The sequence below is a fragment of the Oryctolagus cuniculus genome, chromosome 3, assembly GCF_964237555.1.
Source record: "Oryctolagus cuniculus chromosome 3, mOryCun1.1, whole genome shotgun sequence".
NCBI lineage: Eukaryota > Metazoa > Chordata > Mammalia > Lagomorpha > Leporidae > Oryctolagus > Oryctolagus cuniculus.
Genome location: NC_091434.1, coordinates 23198801 through 23225218, shown reverse-complemented (window position 1 = coordinate 23225218; position 26418 = coordinate 23198801). Strand labels below are relative to the sequence as shown.

Below are 26418 nucleotides of genomic sequence, written 5' to 3'. Positions count from 1 at the left end.
ACAAAACAGTGTTAGAGTCACAAAAGAAAATCAATTTATTGGAGGCGTGGAGAAGATGCCATCTGGAATTTTTTGGCCTTTCTAAAGGAAAACCAGGGGTGGGCATTTGGTGCAGTGGTTAAATTGCTGCTTAGACACTACATCCCACATGAGAATGCCAGAGTTCAAGTCAGCAGCTCCACTTCTCATGCCAGCTTCCTGCTAATGCACATCCAGGGGCAGCAGGTGATTATGGCTCAAGTACTTGTGTCCCTGCCACCCTTGTGGGCGACCCAGACTGAGTTCTGGGTGCACATTAGCAGAAAGCTGGATCTGAAGTTGAGGAGCCGAGACTTGAACCAGGCACTCTGCTTTAGGATGTGGGCATCCCAAGTGACATCTTTACCAAATTAGGAAAGCTAGTGAATGGCAAACCTGGGATTCTAATCCAGGTCTTTTCTCAAAAACTATGTCACTTACTATCAGTCCTAAAGAAAGGGAAAGCAGCACCACACCACTCATGCCCCACCTAGTGGGTCTGATTGTTCTGCACAGACATGCAAGTCACTTACTGGAGGAAATACATGGCGACCTCTTCTCTTGTACATACAAATTCATACTGAGAATATTTTAAGGGTTTAATTTCCACCAATGTATCCACACACAAAAACTTTTTTGAATATATAAAGCTAAACCCTATAATAAATATACATTAATATTTTCTGTGACTAGGAACATTTCCTTTAAAGCCATAACTGTAAATATTTTGCAATTCTGATTTTCTGGAGGGGATTATCTGTTCAATAGCAACGTAAGATTGAACCTGACCATGAACGTGAGAAGGTGTAAATGTAGTGACGACTCACCTGGGATCTCATAGGAGTGAGTATACAGAGACTGACCCCCATCCACGTCTACCAACTGCCCAGTGATGAAGGAAGCTGCGGGAGACAGCAGGAAGCACACCACGGAGGAGATCTGGAAGAAAACACACATGTACACTTAAAAGTACAAACTCCCATTCCTAGTGCTTCACGGTCTCAAGTCAACACATCTCAAAGCCACAACTAGGACATGAATCCTACTTGCGTGTGCCCCATCGCCTGACAACACATGGACACCTCCCCTTTTCTGTTTGAGCATCATTGAAATCACTAAGTGACTGGGGTAAAGGTGCTGAGATAGGAAGGAGCCCCAGATGGTGTCAAAGCCACACCTGAGTGAAGAAGTCAGCGGTGACCTCAGGGCTTAAACTCCCCTTTCACATTCCAGGCATTCAGTCCCTTCCATGCCTTTCAGTGTCCACTGCAACCCCACTTTCCATCACTGCCTCCCACGTGTCTTTTAGATTTGGGTCCCTGAAATAGTCGGTGTGGCTGTGTAGCAATAAACTGGGATTGTGATTTGTTCAGATTGTGGTCTTGTCAGGCCAGAAGCCTAGCAACACAGACAACAGGAGCGTCCCACAAAAGCAGATTCAGAATCTTACTGCATTCTTTTAATAATTCAAATAGTTAGTTGGTAAGTTCAGCAACATCTACTCCTGAAACCAAACAGGAAGGCAGAACTAATTTCACAGAAGGTAAAGGAAGGTAAAAGCTGATGGCAGAAGTCAAGCTTTTTAAAGGGTACTGATCCCAAACACCTGACTCTCCTAACTCTCCCCTCAGGGACTGTCACTTAAAAGGAGGTAACACACTCAGAGGCAGGCCAGCCCCTGGCCAGGTGGGAAAGTTCGGCCCATCTACAGATTTCTCTGACAACCAGGCAAAGGTCAAAATGCTCCCTTCCTGCTGCACGTTACTGTGTTGACCATCGTCTCTCTTTTATGAAAGAATGACCTACGGCAGCTGCTGTCAAAGTGCAGTGGGGCAAGACCTGGGCATCCCTAAGACCTTTGGGTAGGGGTGGGGCAGTGTTCAAAGTCAAAACTTTCCCTAATAATATTAAACCCTTATTTGTGTTTTCCACTGCGTTATCATTTGGACTGCGGGAAAGGGCTGCTGGGAGAGTTAGCATGAATCGTGCCAGGAACACAAAACTGCACTTAGTCAACGAGTACTCATGGGAGCCGGAGGAACGCCCATCTCACTTTAGAATGCCCTTGATGAAGTGACTTGTACTGAATCTTGACCACCGAGTTCACGTCTTCATAGCCTTCTCTGTGATGAGTGTGAAGTCCCCATCCATGCCCGGTTCTTCTGTGCAGCAGATGAGTACAGTGGTTGTTTCAAGGACAAGAAACTGACTGAACTGAGAACCAAAGTAGCCATGGCTTTCATGATTTCTTTTTTTACTTGGAAGAATGACTGACAGTTGTTCATACTTGGGCATTTGGCAGATATTTTTTTTCAAAAACAAACCAAGTAAGACTGTCACATCAAAGGAAAATAACTGGCAGTACTTGCTGTCAGTGATAAAATTTGAACCTTCAGTGAAAATTCGATTTTGGAAAACTTGACCCTGTCTGCATGAGCTTGACAGCTTCCTGATACTTCAAGGCTTTTTTGAAGAGATCAGTGGAAACACTTGCTTACACAAGGTACATGGCTATGTTCAAGGATATCCACTATAGAATTACTGGAATCATAAAAAATACAAATAGAATCTAAATGCATCTGATTCAACAGATATTGTAAATCCATAGCAAGTTGAAGAAAAGAACAAATTGCAACCTGATTTTATTTATTTTTTTTTAAAGATTATTCATTTGAAAGGCACAGATACAGAGAGGCAGAAGTAGAGAGAAAGAGACAGAGAGAGAGAGAGATACTCCATCCAATAATGCTGAGTGAAATAAGCCAGTCCCAAAGGGACAAATAAATATTTTGTTTCCATAGTGAATTTCTGAAAAAACACACATCAAGCTAATAATAAAAACCAGCTTTAGGAATACAGCTGCATTTTCTTCTAAGAATTTCATGGTTTTGGTTTTATATATAGAATAGGAGGCCTAATTTATTGATTTTTCAAAATTTTAAAGATTTACTTATTTATTTAGAGAGGTAGAGAAACAGGAGAGGGGAGAAGGAGAGAAAGAGACTCCCATCTAGTGGTTCACTTCCCAAATGTCTCCAACAGCTGGGGTGGGGCTGAAGCTGGGAGTCAGGAACACGTTAAGATTGATATTACTAGCATTTCATGAAGCACCTGAGTTTCACATACTTCAATCTGGCCACCTTACTGCCGTCTCTTAAGAAACTCCATGTAGCCATGACCATCTGACTGACAGGGTTCTGTGTACCTGCAAATGCCATACGATCAAAGAATAGAGCCTAGAAGTACCATGAGACAACGATGCATGCTGCTCTGAGATCACACTGCATTTGCTCCTGCATTAAGAAGGCACAGCCAGGATATCCCCGAGAGCCAGAAGACACAGGAGAAGGGGATAGGTGGCAGTGAGGGAAACATTGTCAGCCAACCAGACCACGTAAAAAGGACACCAAATGATACCGATCACAAAGTCTCAAATATAGTCATTCTAATCAATGCCAGAAATACACATCACCTCCTCAGGAACGCCAACCCGTTTAGCCGGGACAACCTGAAAAGAAGATTCAAATAACTCTCGTCCCACGTCACCATAGTTGTCAGCTGCAGTCTGCGAATAAATGATTCCCTGTGTTTAAAATGAAACAAGAACAAAAAGCATAAAAATTAAATGTTAATTGTAAAAACATCAAGGCAAGACAAACAGTACCAATAATTAAGTGGCTTATGTTTAACAGAACACTTAACATTGCTAATATTAATTTTTCCCACTGTTGTCAAAGGAGTACAGTCAACTACTATCTACAAATGCATTATCTTAATCTCATTTTTCATTTTGTGACCTCGTCTCCCTTAAAAATCAACCACACCCTGGGCTTTTTCATAGAAGACTTGGATTCTCAAGAACACAATTTTCAGTACATCACTGAGGCACTTAACTGGGAACAATGCGACAAGAGAATCCATTTTGTCTTCCACCAGGGTTCTCTGCTCTAAAACAGAAGACTAAGAAATGGTCTGTGAAACTTAGAAAATGCAGTATTTTATTGGCTATTCACCTAGAATGAAATCACAAATAAAACATTTGAAGCCAATGTAAATAGACTAAAATTTTAACTGGTTAAGTGGTTTTTTATTCCTCTTTCCCTAGATTTCAAGCGTTTATAAAAGCTAGGAAACTTATTCAAAAACTGTATGAGGATCCTTAACAAAAAAAAGTTCTTGGAAAATGGGATTAGAAGTTTATTCCTGGGGCTGGTGCTGTGGCACAGTGGGTAATGCTGGCACCTGCAGTGCCAGCATCCCATGTGGGCACCTGTTCGAGTCCTGGCTGCTCCATTTCCAATCCGGCTCTCTGCTATGGCCTGGGAAAGCAGTAGAAGATGTCCCAAATCCTTGGGCCCCTGCACCCACGTAGGAGACCCAGAAGAAGCTCCTGGCTCCTGGCTTTGGATCAGCACAGCTGAGGAGTGAATCAGTGGATGGAAGACCTTTCTCTTTGTGCCTCTCCTTCTGTCTCTGTGTAACTCTGACTTTCAAGTAAAATAAGTAAATCTTTAAAAAAAAAAAAAAGAATTTTATTCCTATGCAAGCAAGTTTGAACATGCCTTTTGAGGGGTTCTTCAAAAAGTTCACCAAAATGATATCATGAAAAAAACCATGAATGTTGTATTTCAAAAATTTGTGGCACCAAAATATTTAATTCCATTTTACATGTACTTTTTGAAGTGCTCTCATGTAACACAAGATCAATTTTATGTTATTGATTCTAACTATAGGTTATGAGGAGGAGCATAGGAAAGAGAAGTGAAAGTAAAATGAGGAAATTTATCAGTATTAAGTACTTCAAATGATACAACAGTTATGTTCATTGCCAATTAAACAATCTGCATCCTTTTACTTAAAGAAGATGAAATCATCCAGAAGTATTAAAGCTTAGACATCAAATCTAAAACATCTAAACATCCCTGGAGGACACGTATGAATCAGTACTGTCTTTATTATACTCACATACCATTAAGGGTTTTCAAGAAATGCACTTTAAGGCTAGTATTCCAAGCAGTCAACCTTATTTAATTTATCTTAGAAATATCTGAGCACAATATGAGTAAAATAACACCAGCTGTAAAGGACCAAAGGACGATGAGGCTGCTACTTGGAGCTACAGTCTTACTAGATGAGATTTCTCTACCACCTTCAACAAGCCAATGTATCTGCAGACACTGTAGCACAAAACAGTATCTACAGATATTATGCTGCTATCCACAGATATTACAGAAGTTTCAGTAGCAGGGATTACTACAATCTTAGCAATGACTAGGGAACATCACAGAAGTGAGACTACAGCAGAGTTGTACAGGATGAGTGAGATGTTTGATGTAGTGTCTCCCGTGGAGTATATGGCCAGTATGCACTACAACTAAGGCTTTGGCTACAGCTTGCCATAAAAAATGAGTTTCTGAAGTTGACTATATTGTGATGTTTTCCTCTACCATTTACAATATGATTCACAAAAATTTTCTCTTGACTTCTAGTGGATCTTTATCTGGGAGTTCCTTCCTAAAACTTAGACATTCAATTTCTCTCTCTCCTAATAAAAGGTTAATCATGTATCAAGAAATGACTAAATTCTTTAGGAAAATTCATACTTTAAAATGATGTATCTCAAACTTCATGTTAATTTTCCTAATTTTCATTTTAACTTTCATTTTAATTTGCTTTTTAAAATACAGATAGATGCCTGCACATCCATGATGTAATGCTAAAACTCATAGATCTTCATTATTTAAATATTTCACAAATAATTCTTTTTTTCATCTTTTTTTTTTTTTTTACTTAGGTTATAGGAAGAGGAAAGAGAGAGAAAGAGACAGAGAGAGAGATTGAGATCATCCATGTGCTGGGTCATTCCCCAAATGGCAATAATGGCCAGGGCTGGGCCAGGCCAAAGCCAAGAGCATGGAGCTAGCTTCTTCCAGGCCTCCCTCTTGGGTGCAGGGGTCCAAGTACTTGGGCCATCTTCTGCTGCTTTCCCAGGCCATTAGCAGGAAGCTGGATTGCAAGTGAAACAGCCAGGACACAAACCAATATGCATATGGGATGCTGGTGTCACAAGCAGAGGCTTAACCTGCTACATCACACCACTGGTCCACAAACAATTCTAATATGAGGGTATTTCAAATAGCTCATGGAAAATGCCCATAATGTTTTAACTCCATTTGTCCACAAGCACTTGAGGTACACCTGTATAGCCAGTATTGAGACACATTGGCTTAATTTAACATTCTTCACAATCTGGTTATAAATCAAATACTTCTGTAATATAAGTTGCTTTCTAAATTTATTTGTTTGAAAAATCAATCTTTGTTCATATGCTGATCTACTGTCCTGCTATCAACAACACAACTGGAATCAGAAGAGTAAAATCTGTCAACAGACCTCATATAGAACATTTACTTACAGGGGCTACACAATTGATCCTTATGCCATTCTTAGCCCATGACAAAGCTAAGGACTTGGTGAGGTTGTAAACTCCTTCTCTTGCAGCTCCAGTATGCCTTTAAAGCAAAAGACAAATATTATAATTAGCTTCTGTTGAATATTTCACTAACCAAGCTGACAAGTGTGCCAACGCCCTGACAAGAGCATTCTAATTATGCTCAATGAGACTCTATCTCTTGTTCAGTCTCCACCTCAACAGTGGAAAAAGAATTGAGTCCTTTTAACCAAATCATGGCTCTCTGGTGGTCAAGCAAATCTCACAGGGTATAGGACTGTAAAAGGTCCCCCAAATCATCATCTACATAGTTGGAATATTTTGAAGAACTTTTTATTACAGAGGAAACCAAACAAACGTGTGGGGGTTTTATTACTATTTTTTTAAATTTTTAATTAGTTTTTAACAGATTCCATGGGATTTGTAGATACAATTCTAAGAACATGATGATATTCCCTTCTGTCCTCTCTCTCTCCCTCCCCGCAACCCTCTTTCCTTCTCCATTTCCTTTTTCATTTTTTGAGACAACATATTTTAAATTTACATTACAGTAAAAAGGGTTAATACTTGTATGGTTTTTTTGAATCAATTTAAATAATAAGGGATATGATGTTCACTCACCTGGCTAAAAATACTATCAAGAGAATGTCTAGCCATACCAGAAGTTTAATAAATTTTAAAGTATTTCCAGATAGGAAGTCTGCATCAGTATGGGGTCTTGGGCAGAAGATATAAAGATACTATGACGACTAAATATATCTTATTCATTTATTTATTTGTTTACAGACTTATTTGAAAGGCAGAGTGAGAGAGACAGACAGACAGATCTTCCAACAGATGGTTTACTCATCCAAATGCCCACAACAGCCAGGGCTGGGCCAGGCTGATGCCAAGAGCTCAGAACTCCACTGGGGTCGGTTGTGTGGATAGCATGGCCCCAGGTACTCAAGCCATCACTGGCTACTTCCCAGGCACATCAGCAGGAAGTCAGATGGTGCTAGATCAGAAATGAAGGAGCTAGGACACAAACTGGCACTCTCATATGGGATGCGAGAGTCCCAAGCAGTGGCTTAACCCATTGCACCACAACGCCCACCCCTTCACCATCCTCTAATTTGCCTTGTTTCCAGTGAGGAATGTGATTCTGTGCACAATGTGTTTGTAAGATTTTTGTCCCCAGCACTGGTTTCAAGCAACATGATTATAGACTTTGCATTTGCCTTCACATTCTCCTTGGGGTTCATGAGCTTCTTAGACCTGCAGTCATCATTTTCATCAAACTTGGAAAATTTTTGGCCGTGGTTTCCTCAAAATTGTTATTTTCTCCCCTCTCCATTGAAAACTCTGCCTTACCATCCACTTTTGCTCTGTCCATTTTTTGTTTCATTTTTGAATAATTTCTATTGCTATGTATTTAGGCTCACTCAGTTTTTCTTCCAAAGTATCTAACCTCCTATCAAGTTGCATTGTTCATCTCAGGCCCCTGTTGTTTTTGTTTCTAGAAGTTTGATTTGGATCTTTAAAAAATCTCTTCCGTGTCTGCCTGCTAAGTTCTGTCTTTGCTCTAGCTTTCTGAACCATGAAATACAGTTAGCATAACTGTGTTAATGTCCTCTGTACTAATCTATCATCTGTGTCAGTTCTGGGTCCATTCTGATGGATTTTTCTTTGTATCATGAGCTGTATTTTCCTGCCTTTTGCATGCCTAGTAATCTTTTATTGGAAGCCAGATATTTTCGTGTAAACATTGTGAAGATTTGCTCTAGGATGCTGCCAGGTTACTCAAAGTACAGCCCTTTCACGCTTCATTTGGACCAGGGCGACGTATCTCTTTGGTTACGAGTTTTCCAGCTGGGCAGTGGAAATGGACACTGTTCTGGACCCTATGTGAGGACTGGGCCCTGCCCCTCTAATCCTTGCAGCCAGGTCTTTCCTCAGCCTAAGATGAAGGAGAATATTTTGGAAATACATTTTTAAAGTTAAAATAAGGGAACATGCTAGTAAGAGGAATTAATGACCTTGATTTAAGGAATTTTCTCTACTTCACTTGCCCTCATTCAGGGGACTAAACCCAAAGGCTTAGGAAGAAAAGATAAAAATGCTTACGCAGCTGTCGGAAATCCATTTTTGGTAACAGTGATGATGTTAACGATAGACCCTCCATGGTTTTTCATCCAGTAATTGTACACTGCAGGACACACAAAGGACAATCATAATAAATACTGTGCTGACTCTTCTCTGATACTTGATTCCAGCACACTGCCTATGGGTAATGTTTTACATTTCTTTTCCTATAAGAAGACTGATTGAGGGACCAGTGATGTAGTGTAACAGGTTAAGCCACCACCTGTGATCCTGGCATTCTAAATCCTGGCTACTCCACTTTGACCCAGCTCCCTGCTAATGCTCCTGGAAAAGCAGTGGAAGGTGGCCCAAGTGCTTGGGCCCCTGCCACCCATGTAGGAGACCAAGAAGCTGCTCCTGGCCCCTGCCTTCAGTGTGGCCCAGCCTAGGATATTGCAGCCATTTGGGAAGTCAACCAGTGAAGAAAAAAGGTTTCTCTCCTTCTCTCTCCTCTCTCTGTTTTTCCTCCTCCGTCTTGTAACTGTTTTTATAAGTGAAATAAATCTTTTAAAAAGTGTCCCTGACTAAATGATGATACACTATCATTTGTTTTAGAATTGGGGGCCAGCACAGTGGCTCAGCAGTTAAGCTGCTGTCTGCAGCACTGGCATCACACACGGGAGCCAGTTCAAGTCCCAGATGCTCCAATTCCAATCCAGCTCCCTGATATTGTGCCTAGCAAAGCAGCAGAGGATGGCCCAAGTGCTTAGGCCCCTGCACCCGTGTGGGAGATCCAGAGGAAGCTAAGTGGCTAAGTGGCTTAGTGGGCTAAGCCTCCAGCTGCAGAGCCAACATCCCTCTGGTTCTAGTCCTGGCTGTTCCTCTTTCAATCCAGCTCTCTGCTACGGCCTAGGAAAGCAGTGGAAGATGGCTCAAGTGCTTGGGCCCCTGAACCCACGTGGGATATCTGGAAGAAGCTCCTGGCTCCTGGTTCAGATCAGCCAGTTCCAGCCACTGCAGCCACTTGGGGAATGAACAAGCGGATGGAAGACCTTTCTTTCTGCTTCTCTGCATCTCTCTAACTTGTGGGAGACCTGAATGAAGCTCCTGGCATCTGTTTGCCCAGTCCTAGCCATTCTGGCCATTTGGGGATAGAATGAGCAGATGAAAGACTTCACTCTCTCTGCCTCTGCCTCTCTCTCTGGAACTCTGCCTTTCAAGTAAATAAATCTTTTTTAAAAAAAATCTACCTATAACAAAACCCACAAACCTCTGCTAAGAGATATAAAAGAAGAATTCGTTAATGACAAGATATGTCATGATGGGGAGACTGAATATTTGAATATGTAAACTATTTTCAACTTATTAAGTTTAACACAATTCCAATCAAATTCTCCAAAATGACTTCTGAGAAAGAAAAGTGAATATAAAATTCATCTGAAATAATAAGTGGTCATGAATAGCCAAGAAAAGTTTAGAAAGGGAAATAAAGCATTGTATAAAATCATTTGATTCCAGTATAAAGGACAGTAACAGTTAATTTCAATTACTCTATATAGACTTTTTGCTTCTAGATAAATATCACCATTTATTTTGCAAGAAAGAATTTTATGTTGCTCTTCTGACATTTTTTGCAAGGAACAGAAGGTGAGTGCATTTCTTTAAGATATTTGAGATAGTTATCAGAGAAACCAGAAAGCCACTAGAATAAATGTAGAAGAAGGATATATATACATACATATGTGTGTGTGTGTGTGTGTGTGTGTATAACATTTTATAAAACAACATGGAAGGTTCAAAAGCAAATTGAGAAGGACTGTTAGCAAAACCAAATGATTTGGAGAAAGCTAGAATATTAAATTTTAGAATCATCCAAATTAAAGAACAAGCCCCGTGGTCAAAACAGATTAAGGATCTTTTTTCCCTTCCATTTCCTTTTATTGTGGTAAAATACACATAACATAAAATTCATTATCTTAACCATTTCAAGGGTACAGTTTAATGGAATTAGGTATATTCATCTTCTTGTGCAACCATCATTCATCTCCAGAACACTTTCCATCTTACAAAATTGAAATGCTGGCCCTCTCTGTAACTATCCCTTTCAAATAAATAAATAAATCTTTAAAAAAAAATCATGGCTGAAGGATAGGCATTTGGCCTAGTAGCTGAAATGCCTGCATCTCATATCAGAGTACCTGGGTTCAATACGTGCATCTGGCTCCAGACTCTAGTTTCCAGCTAATGCAGGCCTGGGGAGACAGCGGGCATGGATCAAGTGATTGTGTTCCTGACACCATATGGGAGACCTAGTTTGAGTTCCCAGTTACTGTCTATGGTCCAGCCTGGCTCCAGCCATGGCAGACATTTCAGAGTGAACAAATGGATGGGGACACTCTACTCTCTGTCTCTCGAATAAATAAACTTTAAAAATATTTTAAATCATAGTTGAATCTAGACTCTGTAGGTCTTCAATTAATAGCTGTTAGCACTGAGCTATAACATTTGGGTTAAAGACTACTAGCTATCCCCCAAGACTTATTCTCCCGTTCTTACAAAGAAGTAGAACTTGTAGCTGGGCACACAATTGCCCATTTAGAGACTCTGTTTCCCTTGGAGAAAAGTATGATCATTTAACTGAATCCTAACTGGTGAATGTGAATACATTTAATGTGCTACTTCAGATGATGCCCGTGAAAGACATGGGCAAGCATTATACTTCTCCCCATTCCTGCTGTCTGGAATGCACATATGAGGGCACACACCAAAAAAGTCATCTTGAACCATGGCAAGGAAACCGCAGCTCAAGAACAGTGGAGCGATAAGAATGTCAGTTCCTAATGATCATGAAATGATTATACTACCTACATGGGCTTTCAGTGACAGAAATAAACTCTGTTATTCAAGCCTCTATTTCTTCTGGGTCTCTCCACTGGAGCAGCCGATCTTGTATCATTACTTACACACAGATTTATACTTCTACTTACAGGGGCCGGCACCAGCATCCCATATGGGTGCTGGTTCGTGTCCCAGCTGCTCCACTTCTGATCCAGCTCCCTGTCAATGCGCCTGGGAAGGCAGTGAAAGATGGCCCAAGTGCTTGGGCCACTCCATCCGCATGGGAGACCCAGAAGAAGCTCCTGTCTCCTGGCTTTGGATCTGCCCAGCTCCACAGTTATGGTTACCTGGAGAGTGAACCAGAGGATGGAAGACCTCTCTTTGTCTTGTCTCTCCCTCTCTCTGTAACTCTGCCTCTCAAATAAATAAATAAATCTCTAAAAAAGATTTATACTTCTACTTAGATTTATGTCTGCAATATCTCTGTCTGAAAGAAACAAAAAAAATCAAGCCTACTCTCTGTGTAGTGAAGATTCTTTGGGTCAGAGTTACACTTGTCCTACCTTTTCTATCAGAAGAGGAACTTGGATAGTTTATAAGGAAACCCTTGCATTACTTAACTTCAGGAGTTTAATATTAACCACCCATGAAATATAACCTTTAACCCCAAAACCAAGCATGGATATCAATTAGCTTTCAGAAAGCATGTAGACTCTGATATTCTCTCAGAAGACTGAATTAATGAATTGCTCCTAATAATAGATTTAGTAGATTACTTTCTTTAAAGCAAAGTGTGAAAGTGTTCTCTAGTCCTATGATAAACTTTGTAGCTAAATCTTTGCAGAGGTCATTAATAATTTTCTCATAATAAATTCCTAGAAATAAAACCAGAAGATCGAAGGAGGATGTCCACATTTAAAAATACTACCAGATGACTATCTAGAGATGTAACAATTTATGCCTCTATGTTGTATGTATGTAAATGTGAGTGACATGAGACTTTAGGATTCCTAACAGTTTCTCTTTCAAGCCATGATCTCTAAATAAAGACAGTGACCTTTGTGGACACTGATGACACTTGCCTGCTTTGCACATGTAGAAGGTACCTGTCAGGTTGGTTTCAATCACGGCATTCCAACCCTTGGAACTGATGTCTTCAGCAGGAGAGAGGAACTGGCCTCCTCCATTGTTCACCAAGAAATTGATCTTACCATAAATAGCCAGGGTAGATTTAATCAAATTATTGACCTAAAGAAGAAACACACAAAAGTTTAATAACCTAACTTTCTGCTGGGATAGCTTGCTCTAGAAGCCTATCAGAGCTTGCAATTTAAGTGAACACACTCAGCAATGAAAAAAAACCAAAACACCCTACTTCAGTGAGTCAATTTCATAGACCATAAAGATAAAATTGTGATTTTGAATCCATGAGCCTGGATCATCCCATTGTAAGGCAATCACAGTATTTTGTAAGATACGATCCCTAAAGAACGAAATCAGGTTAAAATGAACACTAAGAAATGGCTTAAAAGGCAGAAGGAGTCTCTAGCTGAAATCACATCCTTGCTTGTCTTCTACCCTGACCTCCTCTTGAGGCCATTAGCTCAACAGATCATTAGCATCAGTATCCGCTTTGCTGGCTCTGCTTTGTGTGAACCTCACCCAAGACAGCCACCACAGGAGAACCTGAAGCATAGCCAGGTTTAAGAACCACAGCTGTACATTAAAACGAGGGAGTAAGTGACATTGCATCACCTCCTCTTCTTTCCGGATGTTGCACTGTATGGGAGTGACTTGAGCCTGGCTGGTGGCAGGCAGACTGCTCTTCAGTTCTTCTGCAGCAGATTTTAATCTGTCCAGCTTCCGGGATGCAATGACCACATTGCAGCCTGAGGAGAAAGTAGCCAGGGAACAAGTAAATGTGTTTTTATGAGGTCTCCAAGTGTGAAAAATAACAATGTTTAAAAAATACTTTGTGTGTTCCTGTCAAACAAAGATTATTTAGGCCTTCTGCTTCTGGACAGGATGCAGCAATAGCTACTGAATTATCCTCCAGCCCTGAACAACTAAAAACCCGGGCAAAGTATACGAAACAATGGTTTTGAGGCATTGGACATGAAGTAGCACTGGACTTGCTCTATGAGAGGGTGGAAACATACAAGGTGAGCCCTGTGATTACTGCAGCTTACTACCTGGAGAGAGCTTCCAAATGAAGGAGGAACCAATCAGAGCCTAGACATCTCCCCAGGTGAAAGATGAAGTTGGGGGTCCCAGGAGGCCATGATGGTTGCTTACAGATGACATACAGAAAAGAGAGGTACATAGAGAGAAATCTAGAGATTTACAGAGTCCCCCATGAGTCGTCTAGGTACTGCTTAGTACATGTAAATACATAAACAGACTTGGGTAGAACTCCTCCCAAATAAGCAGAGAAAACTCACACTCACACAGAGCTGAGAATGGTTATTATACACACCAGAAAACATGTTTCACTATATAAGGGCTACAACCTCAACGATGAGGCAAAATTAGCCACAGACTAAAGGATATTCAGAGCATTTAAATGAAAAGCAAGTCTCGGCCGGCGTCATAGCTCACTTGGTTAATCCTCCACCTGTGGCGCTGGCATCCCATATGGGCACTGGGTTCTAGTCCCAGTTGCTCCTCTTCTAGTCCAGCTCTCTGCTGTGGCACGGGAGGGCAGTGGAGGATTTCCAAAGTGCTTGGGCCCTGCACCCGCATGGGACCAGGAAGAAGCACCTTACTCCTGGCTTTGGATTGGCCCCGTGCCAGCTGTAGCGGCCATATGGGGAGTGAATCAAAGGAAGGAAGACCTTTCTCTCTCTCTCTCTCTCTCTCTCTAACCTTACCTGTCAAATAAATAAATAAACAAGCCTCTTTCAAAATATTGAACAGTTTTCAAGTAACCATGCATCCCCGGATATAATTCAAGCATGTTTACAGATATAAAATAACCAGCACCAACCAAGGTAGAATTTTAAAAATATTACTAGGCATGCAAAGGAGTAGGAAAATAACCCATAACAGGGAAAAAAGTCAATGAATAAAAACAGACCCAGAAACGACACTGCTGATGTAATTACATAAACCAGTGATGAGGAAGGGAACATTCTCAAAAGCAGCCAGAGAAAAACAACACATTGAGTTAGAACAACAACAACAAAGAAAAAGATCTCTTTGAGAAACCATGCAAGCCAGAAAACAGGGTAGCAATATCTTTAAGGGATTGAAAATAAAAAATAAAAGAGCTTCAAAAATGACAACATAATGACTTTTTCACACACATGAAAGCTGGAAGAATTCAGCTAAGTATAACTACACTACTGAAGATTAAAGGAAGCCCTACAGCAGAAGGAAAATGATACCAGATGGAAATCAAAATCTATATAAAAGCAGAAAGAGAAGCAGAAATGGTAATTACATGAGCAAATATAAAAGGCTTTTCTTCTATTTAGACCTCTTTAAAAGGTAGTGATATTTGTGGAAAGCAAAAAAGTGCAGCATGGTATTGTGGGATTTAAAACATATGTAGAAATGAAGCTCTTCCCTTCTTCTCCTTGATAATAATAGCACAATGGCCAAGAAGGAGCAGTAGGGGTAGTCTGTGTTTTTTTATCTCTAGTTATGTACTAATTCCAGTTACCTTTGTTAGTTCTCCAAAAAACATGCTTCAAATTTCAGGTATCAAGGTATATTAACTGAGTATTTGTATAAAATACAAACTTCCCTGCCAACTCTTCAGTTTACAAATCACTAGGTAAACAGCAGGTGTACATCATGATCAGTGACTAATTATGGCACTTCTTTCAATTCTTCTAGTGATTGGTCATGTGCATCTTCAGTTCATGCACAGACATCAAAGAAAGTAGCTATGTTGCCTCTGTGATTCACAATGGTCAATCCATATAACATTCTGTAATAAACAATGATCAGAAGAGAGACTGGGCAGTAAAGATGGAAGTGGATCAAAGAAATGAAAAGTGGCAACACTGCAAGTGAAATTAGAATGCAATGTCATTCTAATGTGCTGTGGCTTAGTGGGTAAACCCACCGCCTGTAGTGTCAGCATCCCATATGGGCGCTGGTTCAGGTCCCGGCTGCTCCACTTCTGATCCAGCTCTCTGCTACGGCCTGGAAAGCAGTAGAGGATGGCCCAAGTCCTTGGGCCCCTGCACCCCCACAGGAGACCTGGAAGAAGCTCCTGGCTTCAGATGGGCACAGCTCTGGCTATTGTGGCCAACTGGGGAGGGAACCAGCAGATGGACGACCTCTCTCTGCCTCTCCTTCTCTTTCTGTGTAACTCTGAATTTCAAATAAAATAAATAAATAAATAAATCTTTAAAAAAAAAAGAAAGAATGCAATGTCAGTAGAGTTACAAGAGGAACAGATGGCTATGTGCACGTTGACATTCTCACCACTCTATAGACACTACAGCTACACAGCCAGAACACCTCGGTGAAGGGAAAGGTATCCAAATAAATGAGGAAAGTGGTCTTGACAAAGAAGATGAAGATGTCCTACAGGACCTACATCCACCAAGAAACAAACCAAAAGAATCCTCATATACAAAGAAACTTCGGGAAATATTTCATGATATTGACAGTATAAAAGATAAAATGTTGGAAGACGATACAAATATAGAAAGAGATAGGACAATTTAACAAGGCATAGGAAAAAAGCTTGCTCCATATCATGCAGCATACAATGAACAGAAAGCAAGGGCTATGCTTCTTTTTATTTTTTTAATCTATTTGAGAAACAGAAAGCACTCCCATTCACTGCTTCACTCAACAAAAGCCCATAATACAGGGCTGGGTCAGGGCTGGATCCAGGAGCCAGGAATAACCCAGATCTCCTATGTGGGTGGCAGGAAACCAACTACTGTAGCCATCTCTGCTGCCTGCCAAGGTCTACATTGGCAGGAAGCTGGAGTTGGAGCTGTAGCTGAGAATCAACTTTTAGCAATCACAGTGTGGGACGTGGGCATCTTAACCAGTAGGCTAAATGCTTGCTCCCTGGCAAGCACTATTCAAACTACTTTTGATAAGATTGTCATCTAGAGGGGCCGGTGCTGTGGCATAATGGGTAAAGCATTGCCTGCAATGCTGGCATCCCATATGGGTGCCGGTTTGAGTTCTTGTCTCTCCAGTTCCGACCCAGCTCTCTGCTATGGCCTGGGAAAGCAGAAGAAGATGGCCCAAGTCCTTGGGCCCCTACACCCACATAACAGACCAGAAGAAGCTCCTAGCTCCTGGCTTGGATAGGCATAGCTCCCACCATTGTGGCCATCTGGGGAGTGAACCAGCGGATTGAAGACCTATCTCTGTCTCTGCCTCACTTTAACTCTGCCTTTCAAATAAATATTTTAAAAGATTTTCATCTAGCAACTATTCACTTTAATTAGAATACATTAAAATAGCCTTCTTATTTTAAAATTTTATTTTAGATTGACAAATACCTGTATATTTACAGGGTATAATGTTACCTTTTGGTACATATATACATTGTGGAACTACCAAATCAGGCTCATTAATGTAGCTGTCACCTTACATGTGTGATGAGAACATTTGAAATCTACTCTTTTAACAACTTGAAATATACATAATTATATTTATATTCTAATATATACATAATTATATTATACATGCATCTAATGTAATTATACATATATAAATGGGATCACCAGAACTTATTCCTCTTATCTAACTAAAATTTGTTTTTTTTTTTTTTTTGACAGGCAGAATTAGACAGTGAGAGAGAGAGAAAGACAGATAGAAAGGTCTTCCTTCCATTGGTTCACCCCCAAAATGGCCGCTACGGCCGGCACACTGCACTGATCCGAAGCCAGGAGCCAGGTGCTTCTTCCTGATCTCCCATGCGGGAGCAGGACCCAAGTACTTGGGTCATCCTCCACTGCCTTCATTTTATTTATACATTCATAACAGCCAGTGAAAGAATGTCTAATGCTTTCACAAAAATATTTAAAGATCAAGAAACATTTGTAAGTTTCCCATGGATTCTTAAATTGCCTTGGCACAAATTATCAGCTTGCATAATCATTATTATAGTCCCACAATGCTGAGCAAAACAAGCACCATCTACAAACTGCTATGTCAGGGCAGGCATTTGGTGCAGCAGTTAGCACGATACTTGGGACACCCACATACCATAGTGGAGTGCCAGGGTTTGAATCCTAGGTCTGCTTCTGATTCCACCTTCCTGCTAATGTGCACCTGGGAGGCAGCAGTGATGGCTTAAGTAGTTGAGTCCCTGACACCCATGTGGAGACCCATCTAGAGGCCGGCCCCTCTAGATGACAATCTTATCAAAAGTAGTTTGAATAGTGCTTGCCAGGGAGCAAGCATTTAGCCTACTGGTTAAGATGCCCATGTCCCACACTGGATTGCTAAAAGTTGATTCTCAGCTACAGCTCCAAGAGGAATAAGTTGAGTTCCTTGTTCACAGCTTCACCCTGGCCCAGCAACATATGGAAGATATAGCAATCGATCTCTCTCTTCTCATTCTCCCCTCCCCCTCCATCCACCTGCCAAATAAATAAAAAATAAAAGCATTTAAGCAAAATAGCTTGTTTTAAAAATTGGAGGAGGGGCCAGTGCTATGGCATAGTGAGCTAAATTCCCTCCTGCAGCGCTGGCATCCCATATGGCACCAATTCGTGTCCCAGCTCCTGGCTCCTGGCTTTCTATCAGCTCAGCTCTGGCCATTGTAGCCATTTTGGGAGAGAACCAGCGATGGAAGACCTTTCTGTCTCTTCCTCTCTCTGCCTGTAACTCTACCTCTCAAATAAATAAATAAATAAAATCTTAAAAAAAAAGGGGGGGGGGGTATTTGGCCTAGCGGTTAAGGTGTCCACACTAAGTGCCTGGGTTTGAGTCTTGGCTCTACTCCTGATTCTAAGTTCTTACTAATGCACACCCTGGAGGCTGGTGCTGTGGCGCAACAGGTTAAAGCCCCGGCCTGGGGGACCGACATCCAATATTGATGCTGGTTCTAATCCTGGCTGCTCCTCTTCTGATCTAGGTCTCTGCTATGGCCTGGGAAAAGCAGTAGAAGATGGCCCAAGTGCTTGGGCCCCTGCTCTACGTGGGAGACCTGAGGGAAGCTCCTGGCTCCTGGCTTCCGATAGGTGCAGCTCCGGCTGTGTGGCCATCTAGGGAGTGAAACAGCAGATGGAAGACCTCTTTCTATGTCTCTACCTCTCTCTGTAACTCTGTCTTTCAAATAAATAAAAATAAATCTTTAAAAAAAATTAATGCACACCCTGGGAGGCAGCAGGTGATGGCTCAAGTAGTTGAACCCTTACCACTCCCATAGGAGATCTGGATTGACTTCCCAGCTCCTGGCTTCATCCTGGCCCAGTCCTTGTTGATGTGAGCATTTGGGGACTAAAACAGTGGATGGGAGCTCCTTTTTTCTCTACATCTCAAATAACTAAAAATGTAAAAATTAATAAAGTACATTAAAAATTTTAAAATAAACTGTGAAGTCATTCTTACTTTTTTTCAAAAAAGATGTATTTATTGGGGCTGGCGCTGTGGCGCAGTGGGTTAAAGCCCTGGCCTGAAGCGCCAGCGTCCCATATGGGTGCTGATTCTAGTCCTGGCTGCTCCTCTTCCAATCCAGCTCTCTGCGATGGCTTGGGAGAGCAGTAGAGGATGGCCCAGGTCCTTGGGCCCCTGCACCCACGTGGGAGACCCGAAAGAAGCTCCTGACTCCTGGCTTCGGATCGGCACAGCTCCAGCCATTGCGGCCATCTGGGGAGTGAACCAGTGGACAGAGGACCTCTATCTGTAACACTTTCAAATAAATAAAATAAATCTTTTAAAAAAAAGAGATGTATTTATCTGAGAGGCAGAGTTATAGAGAAAGAGAGAGAAAGAGGGAGAGAGATATCTTCCTTCCACTGGTTCACTCCCCATATGGTGGCAATGCCTAGGGCTGGGCTACGCTGAAGCCAGGCACCTGGAATTTCATCTGGGTCTCCAATTTGGGTGGCAGGGCAACAAGCACTTGGGCTGTCTTCCTCTGCTTTCTGAGATATATTAGCAGAGAGCTGGACTGAAGTGGAGCAGCCAGTACTCAGTGGGCATTCATATGGGATGCTGGCATCACAGGTAGTGACTTACTCCACTACACTGCAATGCCAACCTCATTCTTATATTCTATATGAAATGGTACAACATCACTATCACAAGGTAGACTACAGTATGTAGTACTATATGTACACTATAAATCCTTAAACCACCAACAAATAAACAAAAAGAAGAGTTAAAATAAGCCAACAAAAGATTAACTTAAAATCTATAAAAATATCCAGTTCAAAAGAAGGCAGAAAACAATAGAAAAGGAAACAAAGATCAAATGGGACTTTAAGAATAGAAATAGCAAGATGGTAGGTTTAATTTCACCTATGTTGATAATCACATGTAAACTTTCTAAAACAATCTAGCTGAAGATATATATTGTCAGAATGGATGAGAAAACAAAATCTAAAATGCACTGCAAGTATAAAGACACAAAGAGGTTAAAAGTAAAAATAATAGAAAAAAAGATACAACATTCTAACAGTAACCCAAAGAAAGCTAGAATACCTATATTAATATAAACAAATTTCACAGCAAAGAATATTGCCTGAGATGAAGAGGTGTATTTCACAGATATAAGTGTAAACTTATAGAAAAAGAGGATATATTGGCACAACCAATTTGTCAGTTTCTTAAAAAGTTAACACTCACCTATCATACAAACCAAACATCACATTCCAGGTATTCAAGAGTAATGAAAGTGTACATCCGTGCAAAGACTTGAATACAATGATCATAGACACTTTCTTTTGTAACAGCCAAAAAGTGGAAACAACTCAAATGACCACCAATAAGTGAAAAAAACTGTGGTACAGTGATAAAATGGAATATCACTCAGCAATAAAAAATAATGAACCACTGATACATGCAACAACATGAGTAAATCTAAAAATATCATGGTAAGTGAAAGAAAAAAAAAGAAGCCAGGTAAGCATAGTACATACTGTATGACTCCATTTATATAAAACATTCAGAGAGTGCAAACTACTTGATAGTAATAAAAAATAGATCAGTGTTTCCTCAGATGCACAAGGGGGATAGGCTGGGGAAAGAGATTACAAATAGCACAAAGAGGCAGAAGCTAGCATTCAGGCATGGCTGATGTATAAATTATCTCCATTGTGGTAATCATTTCATGCATACATACTATGTCAAAACTGAACTAGGGGCTGGCACCGTGGCTCACTTGGTTAATCCTCCACCTGCAGCACCCCCGGGTTCTAGGCCAGCTTGGGGCGCCGGGTACTAGTCCCAGTTGCTCCTCTTCCTGTCCAGCTGTCTGCTGTAGCCTGGGAGGGCAGCAGAGGATGGCTCAAGTGCTTGGGTCCCTGCACCCGCATGGGAGACTGGGAGGAACACCCGGCTCCTGGCTTTGCATCAGCACAGCATTGCCCGTAGCGGCCATTAGGGGAGTGAACCAATGGAAGAAAGACCTTTCTCTCTGTCTCTCTCTGTCTATAACTCTGTCAAATAAAAAAAAAGAAAAGAAACTCAACTAGGTGCTTGGTGTAGCAGTTAAGAGGCCAGTTGGGTTGCCTGTATCCCTTATCAAAGTGCTTGGTTGGAGTTCCCATTCTGCCTCCTAACCAGCTCCCTGCTAATGCAGGAAGGCAGAAGGTGATGGCCCAAGTACTTGGGGCCCTGCTGCCCATGTGGGAGACCTGGATGATGTTCCTGTCTCCTGGCCCATCCTTAGCCCTTGTAGGCATTTGAGGATAAAGCTAGCACATGGAAGATCTGTGTTTCTGTCTCTGTGTGTCACTCTGCCTTTCCAATAGATACACACAAACATGAAATTTCACACTTAAATTTGTGAAATAATTATTGTCAATTATACATAAATACAGATCAAAAAATCCCATATGCATTATACAGTCAAATATTGCCCCAAATTATTTGTCACTGTAAAGGAACCAAGCTATAACATGATGGACTACCCACTTATCTTATTAAATAATGCCGAGTCTTGTTGCTCATTGTTGCCTTATGTCTTAACTCATCCCACATAAATCCTTCAAATAAAACATGTTACATATGTATTAATATGTTACATATATGCATATTTAATACATGTACTAAACGCACAGCATGCACATTTGTAACATGTTTTATTTGAAGGATTTATGTGGGATGAGTTAAGACTGGTTCACTCCCCAAATGGCCACAATCTTCCATCCATTGGTTCACTCTCCAAATGGCTGCCACAGCTTAAGTTGGGCTGATCTGAAGCCAGAAACTAGGAGCTTCCTCCAGCTCTCCCACATGTGTGCCAGGCCTCAAGCACTTCTGCCACCCTCTGCTGCTTTCTCAGGAGCATTAGCAGGGAGCTGGATTGGAAGCAGGGTTGCAAGGACTCGAACCGGCACACATATGGGATGCAAACACTACAGGAGGAACCACTATGCCACAGTGCTGGCCCCATAAGTGAGGTTTATAAAGGTAGAGTTCAAAGGCTCTTACCTGGCCTGAATTGTATTAGTTGTATAGGATGAGCTACCTACTGCACAATAAGACACTTTTAAACAGTATCTTTCAAGTTTCAGCTATAATTTAGCAAGTTACAAATGGAGACAGCATTTGGAAAACCTAATGAGCAGCCTGAGAGTTTTATAAAGCAGAGATTTGAAAGATTTGCCATGAATTTCTTATAAGACAAGTTTAACTTTAAAAGAACAATCAGGGGTCCGGCACTGTGGCTCACTTGGTTAATCATCCGCCTGCGGCGCCACATCCCATATGGGCGCCGGGTTCTAGTCCCGGTAGCTCCTCTTCCAGTCCAGCTCTCTGCTGTGACCCGGGAAGGCAGTGGAGGATGGCCCAAGTGCTTGGGCCCCTGCACCTGCATGGGAGACCAGGAGGAAGCACCTGGATCCTGGCTTCAGATCAGCGCAGCGCACTGGCCATGACACCCATTTAGGGGTTGAACCAATGGAAGGAAGACCTTTCTCTGTCTCTCTTTCTCTAAATCTGCCTGTCAAAAAAAAAAAAAAAAAAAAAAGAACAAATCAGGTGATCAAACTGTATGCAGTATTCAACATGGTACAAGGTATACTGTTATTAGGGAGAACCTCACTCCCTTTTCCTTTTCTTTCCAGGAGCAAAAAGAATTGACCTTCAGACCTGAGGCAACCATGAGTTAGAAGCAATAGCCAAGCAGATCATTAAGATGGAAAGAACTAAGGAGGGCACTTGGGTCAACCAGCACCTCTGCCCGGCTCTAACCCATCCTTGCTCTGGTTTTTCTGTCATTTACATGGGCACTTGGCAATCCCAGTTCCCAGAGTAGGGCTTGGAGTGAACAAAGCAGAGTTTAAAAAATTAGGCCTATACAACTGTTCCCAAAACCAATTAAAAATTAAATAATAATAATAACAACAACCAAAACCTCAGGGGCAGGCATTTGGTGTAGCCATTAAGAATGCTTGGGTTTCCCACACCCCATAATTGAAGACCTGGTTCGAGTCCTGGCTCCTCTGATTCTGATACAGCTTACTGCTAATGTGCACCCTGGGAGCAGAAGATGATGGCTCAAGCACTTCGGCCCAATCACCCTTGCAGGACACAAAGATGGAGTTCACACACCTGACTTTAGCCTGGCCCAGTCTGGTTTGTTAATGGCATTTGCGGAGTGAACCAGCAAATGGAAGATCTGTCTGTCTCTGACTCTCTCTACCTTTCAAATAAAATAGCTTTAAAAAATACATAAATAAAAACTTTGTAAAAAAAAAAAAACCCTCTCAGGAATACAAAAGTAAACTAATGCATGTTAACTTTGTCAAGAGCCTTCAGTAAGAGATACCATAAACAATAAAAACATCAATAGGATAATTCACAAGGATTATCTGATTAGAATCTTATTGAATTACTACACTTCAGGTCTGTTACCTAATACAGGAAGAGCTGGACTGGAAACAAATTTGACAGAGTCATCCACCGTAACTGCTAGAATTTTCCATGGCATGCAAACTTGAACCAGGGTGCAAAGGTATTACAGGGAAGAATGCTACAACGCTGACTAAAACCCCAGCATTTGGGAAATGAACCAGCAGTTGGAAGATCTCTGTCTCTAAAAATAAGTTAAATATTGTCTTGTTTCACAATTTCTAATTGCATTTCCTACTTCTTTGTCATCTACTATATCTAATTTATGTTCTGCTGGAGAGATAGAGAATGATTAGCGATGAGCATGAAGACAAGGATATGACTTGAAATCAGATTGAATGGTCCTGGGTATTCCCTGGCAGAATCAGGACTCCCTCTGCCTAAAGCATCTGTCCAACAGACAAAGGAGAACTAATTCTTCCCGCTACATCCTGCTCTTTTACACAGTGGCTCTTCTTGTCCTCTAAGCACAAAGAAAGTCAAAGCAACAATCACCATTTCAAAACCCATGCCTCCAACTACAAATTATAATTCACATTTTTAAAAAGGTGGCCTTCATGCTGGATAAGGAATTGTCTAACATTTTATTTGCTTAATTTGGATTCATGTAACAATTTTTAAAAATAATGCTGGCATTGAAAAATAAGATGAAAAATCATAGTAAAATTATTTTATATCTTTTCACCAAAGGAAATCATTTCCAGTATGATAAAGAATTATGCATGTGGGTCTTTTAAATATATGAAGTATTTTTCTAGAGAAACACTGTTTTAATACTTTAGCCTTTGCTAGTAAGATAAAGTTTGCCATTTTACCGCAAACCCGACAAGTAGTGTTTTGGCCTCTGCAAATTTACCAAGCAGGAAGAAAGTTCAAATACATACAGATCCATGAAGGATCCAACTAGAATTCTATAAATCTGCTGAGAAATCTTGTATCAGGGCTTTGCATAAAATGATCACCAATTCTGATTTTCTTATTGATTTTACTGAAAGGTAATAGAGTTTGGTGTAAAGAATGAACTGTGCAATGATAGAGATGAGGCTCTACCAGGGCCAGATTAGGGAAATGTTAAGTTCCCATGTTTTTCTTCCCATGTTTTCCCATGTATATACTTATTAAAAAGGTATGTATATTTTCATTGTTTCTCAGCATTTTGGCTAAGATCAAGTGTAAAAACGGTATGTATATTTCAAATACAATCAGTTCCCAACTTATAATGGTGCAACTTAACAATTTTAATTTTTGAAAGGTGTGAAAGCATACCTATGCAACCATTCTATCTTTCACTTTCCCTATAGAATTCAATAAATCGCATGAGATATTCAACATTTTATCTTAAAATACACTCTGTGTTAAATGATTTTGCCCAACTGTAGGGTAATGTAAATGTTCTGAGAACACCTAAGGTAAGTTAGACTATGCCATGATTTGCAGTAAGTCAGGATCATTAAATGTATTTTCCAATCACTATGAGTTTATGGGGACATAACCTCACTTAAGGTCAAGGGACATGTGTACAATACGTTTTTGGTTTTTTTAGGTCATACTATGCCAGATCTTGGAAACGTAAATGGTAATCAAAGGAACCCTACATGATCATTTTAAAAAGATACTTGAAATATGAAGGCAAGTTTAACCACCCCAAATGAAACTTATTTTCAGAAAAAAATGCTAACAATGTTATAAACGTCCTTCCAGTCTGTCTCTGCATATGCGTTTTTCAGTAAGAATCAAAATGGAAAGCTGTTTTGTTTAAAATCCTGCTTCATATAGATAAACAGTATGCCTTTCTCCAAATGGAGTCTTCAATAACAATGTAATCAGAGGGCAGCATATTTCAGCCATCAATTCACTGTTGTGCACATAATGCTGAGGCTATTTCCAGTGTCTCACTACCCAGATGACATTACATTCTTGGGCACCAATCTTGACCTGGCTCTGATCATTTCCCTACAGTAAATTCCTGAGAAGGTTACAAGACCAGAGAGTATGACCATCATAAAGGCTTTTGGGTCCTTTCTCCATAATTTACATCCTGGCCTGCCTTTCTCACTCCCTCCTCAACACTCACTTTTCCGAATGTTTTAAAATTTTGTTAGGAAAACAATGGTACCTCACTGTTTTACTTTGCATTTACTATTCAATAAGGCTGATTATTCTGTTCTTCTGTTGGAATGCTTAGTCCATACCATAAGACTATTTTTCTATCAGTGTGCTGGCCCTTCTGTTTGTAAGAGCTCTTTAGCTAATTAGATCAAATTAGATCTAATATATTGTGAGTCTCGTCTTTCACACAACTTTATAGTCGTAAAACTCATGGAAGGCTTACATCGTGGCAGAGGTCATGCACCTACTTCCCCCTTTGGGTTGCTCTCCTCGTCTAGAAGAGAATTCGATGGAGGACTCTCAACAGGTTTAGAACCCTCGGCAGTTCAGTGAAGTCTCCCCAGGCCTCCTAGGCACTCAGATCGGCCGGTGACATGTAGACTGTGTTAATCAACGCACGTGCGCACAGTTCTTTCCACAGTTCTTTCCGTAAGGTGTTTGCTCAGGCCTCAGGCAAGCCGTGTCCAGCTCAGAGCGCCCTGCAGCCCGGAACTCCGGCTCCCCGCCCCGCCCTCCTCCACGGTCTCTAGGGGACCCTGCTGCCCTCCCCGCCCCTCGCGGCCCTCACCAGGCTACACCTACACATCCCGAAGCCCGCTCAGGCTCCTGCCCTCAGGGGTCCCCAACCCTGTGTCCACCGAGCCTGGCTGCAGGGCCCTGGACGCTGGGGCCTGCCCACGTACCGAGGTGCAGGAGCTCCTGGGCGATGGCCTTTCCGATGCCCGTGGCCCCGCCGGTGACGATGGCCGCTTGGTTCTGCAGCAAGCCGGCCGCCAGGCAGCTCTTGCCCTTAGTCCACGACCCCATTGCCCCGAACGTCCCTCACCCTGAGCCCAGACTGCAAGCTACAGTTGTACCAGAGGTGGGCGGAGCGCAAGGCGCGCACGCGTGCTAGGCCCCGCCCTTTGCCCCGCCCACCCGCGGTGGCG

The 26418-nt window shown here is 41.4% G+C and overlaps 1 protein-coding gene across 2 annotated transcripts in view; it reads right to left on the bottom strand.

Annotated features, from left to right (window-relative positions):
• PECR (peroxisomal trans-2-enoyl-CoA reductase) overlaps window positions 1-26401 on the bottom strand; it is a 28754-nt gene extending 2353 nt beyond the window's left edge. The window contains exons 1-7 of one of the 2 annotated variants that reach the window (XM_002712578.5): window positions 26173-26401; window positions 13127-13260; window positions 12454-12619; window positions 8576-8657; window positions 6434-6530; window positions 3491-3601; window positions 846-957 (exon numbers count right to left, since the gene is read on the bottom strand). In XM_002712578.5, coding sequence (XP_002712624.2) covers window positions 846-957; window positions 3491-3601; window positions 6434-6530; window positions 8576-8657; window positions 12454-12619; window positions 13127-13260; window positions 26173-26296 — 826 coding nt within the window. In that variant the 5' untranslated portion in view covers window positions 26297-26401. The remainder of the gene's footprint in view (window positions 1-845; window positions 958-3490; window positions 3602-6433; window positions 6531-8575; window positions 8658-12453; window positions 12620-13126; window positions 13261-26172) is intronic. The other variant, XM_070070223.1, reaches the window with a different exon arrangement.
• Window positions 26402-26418: the final 17 nt, after the last annotated feature.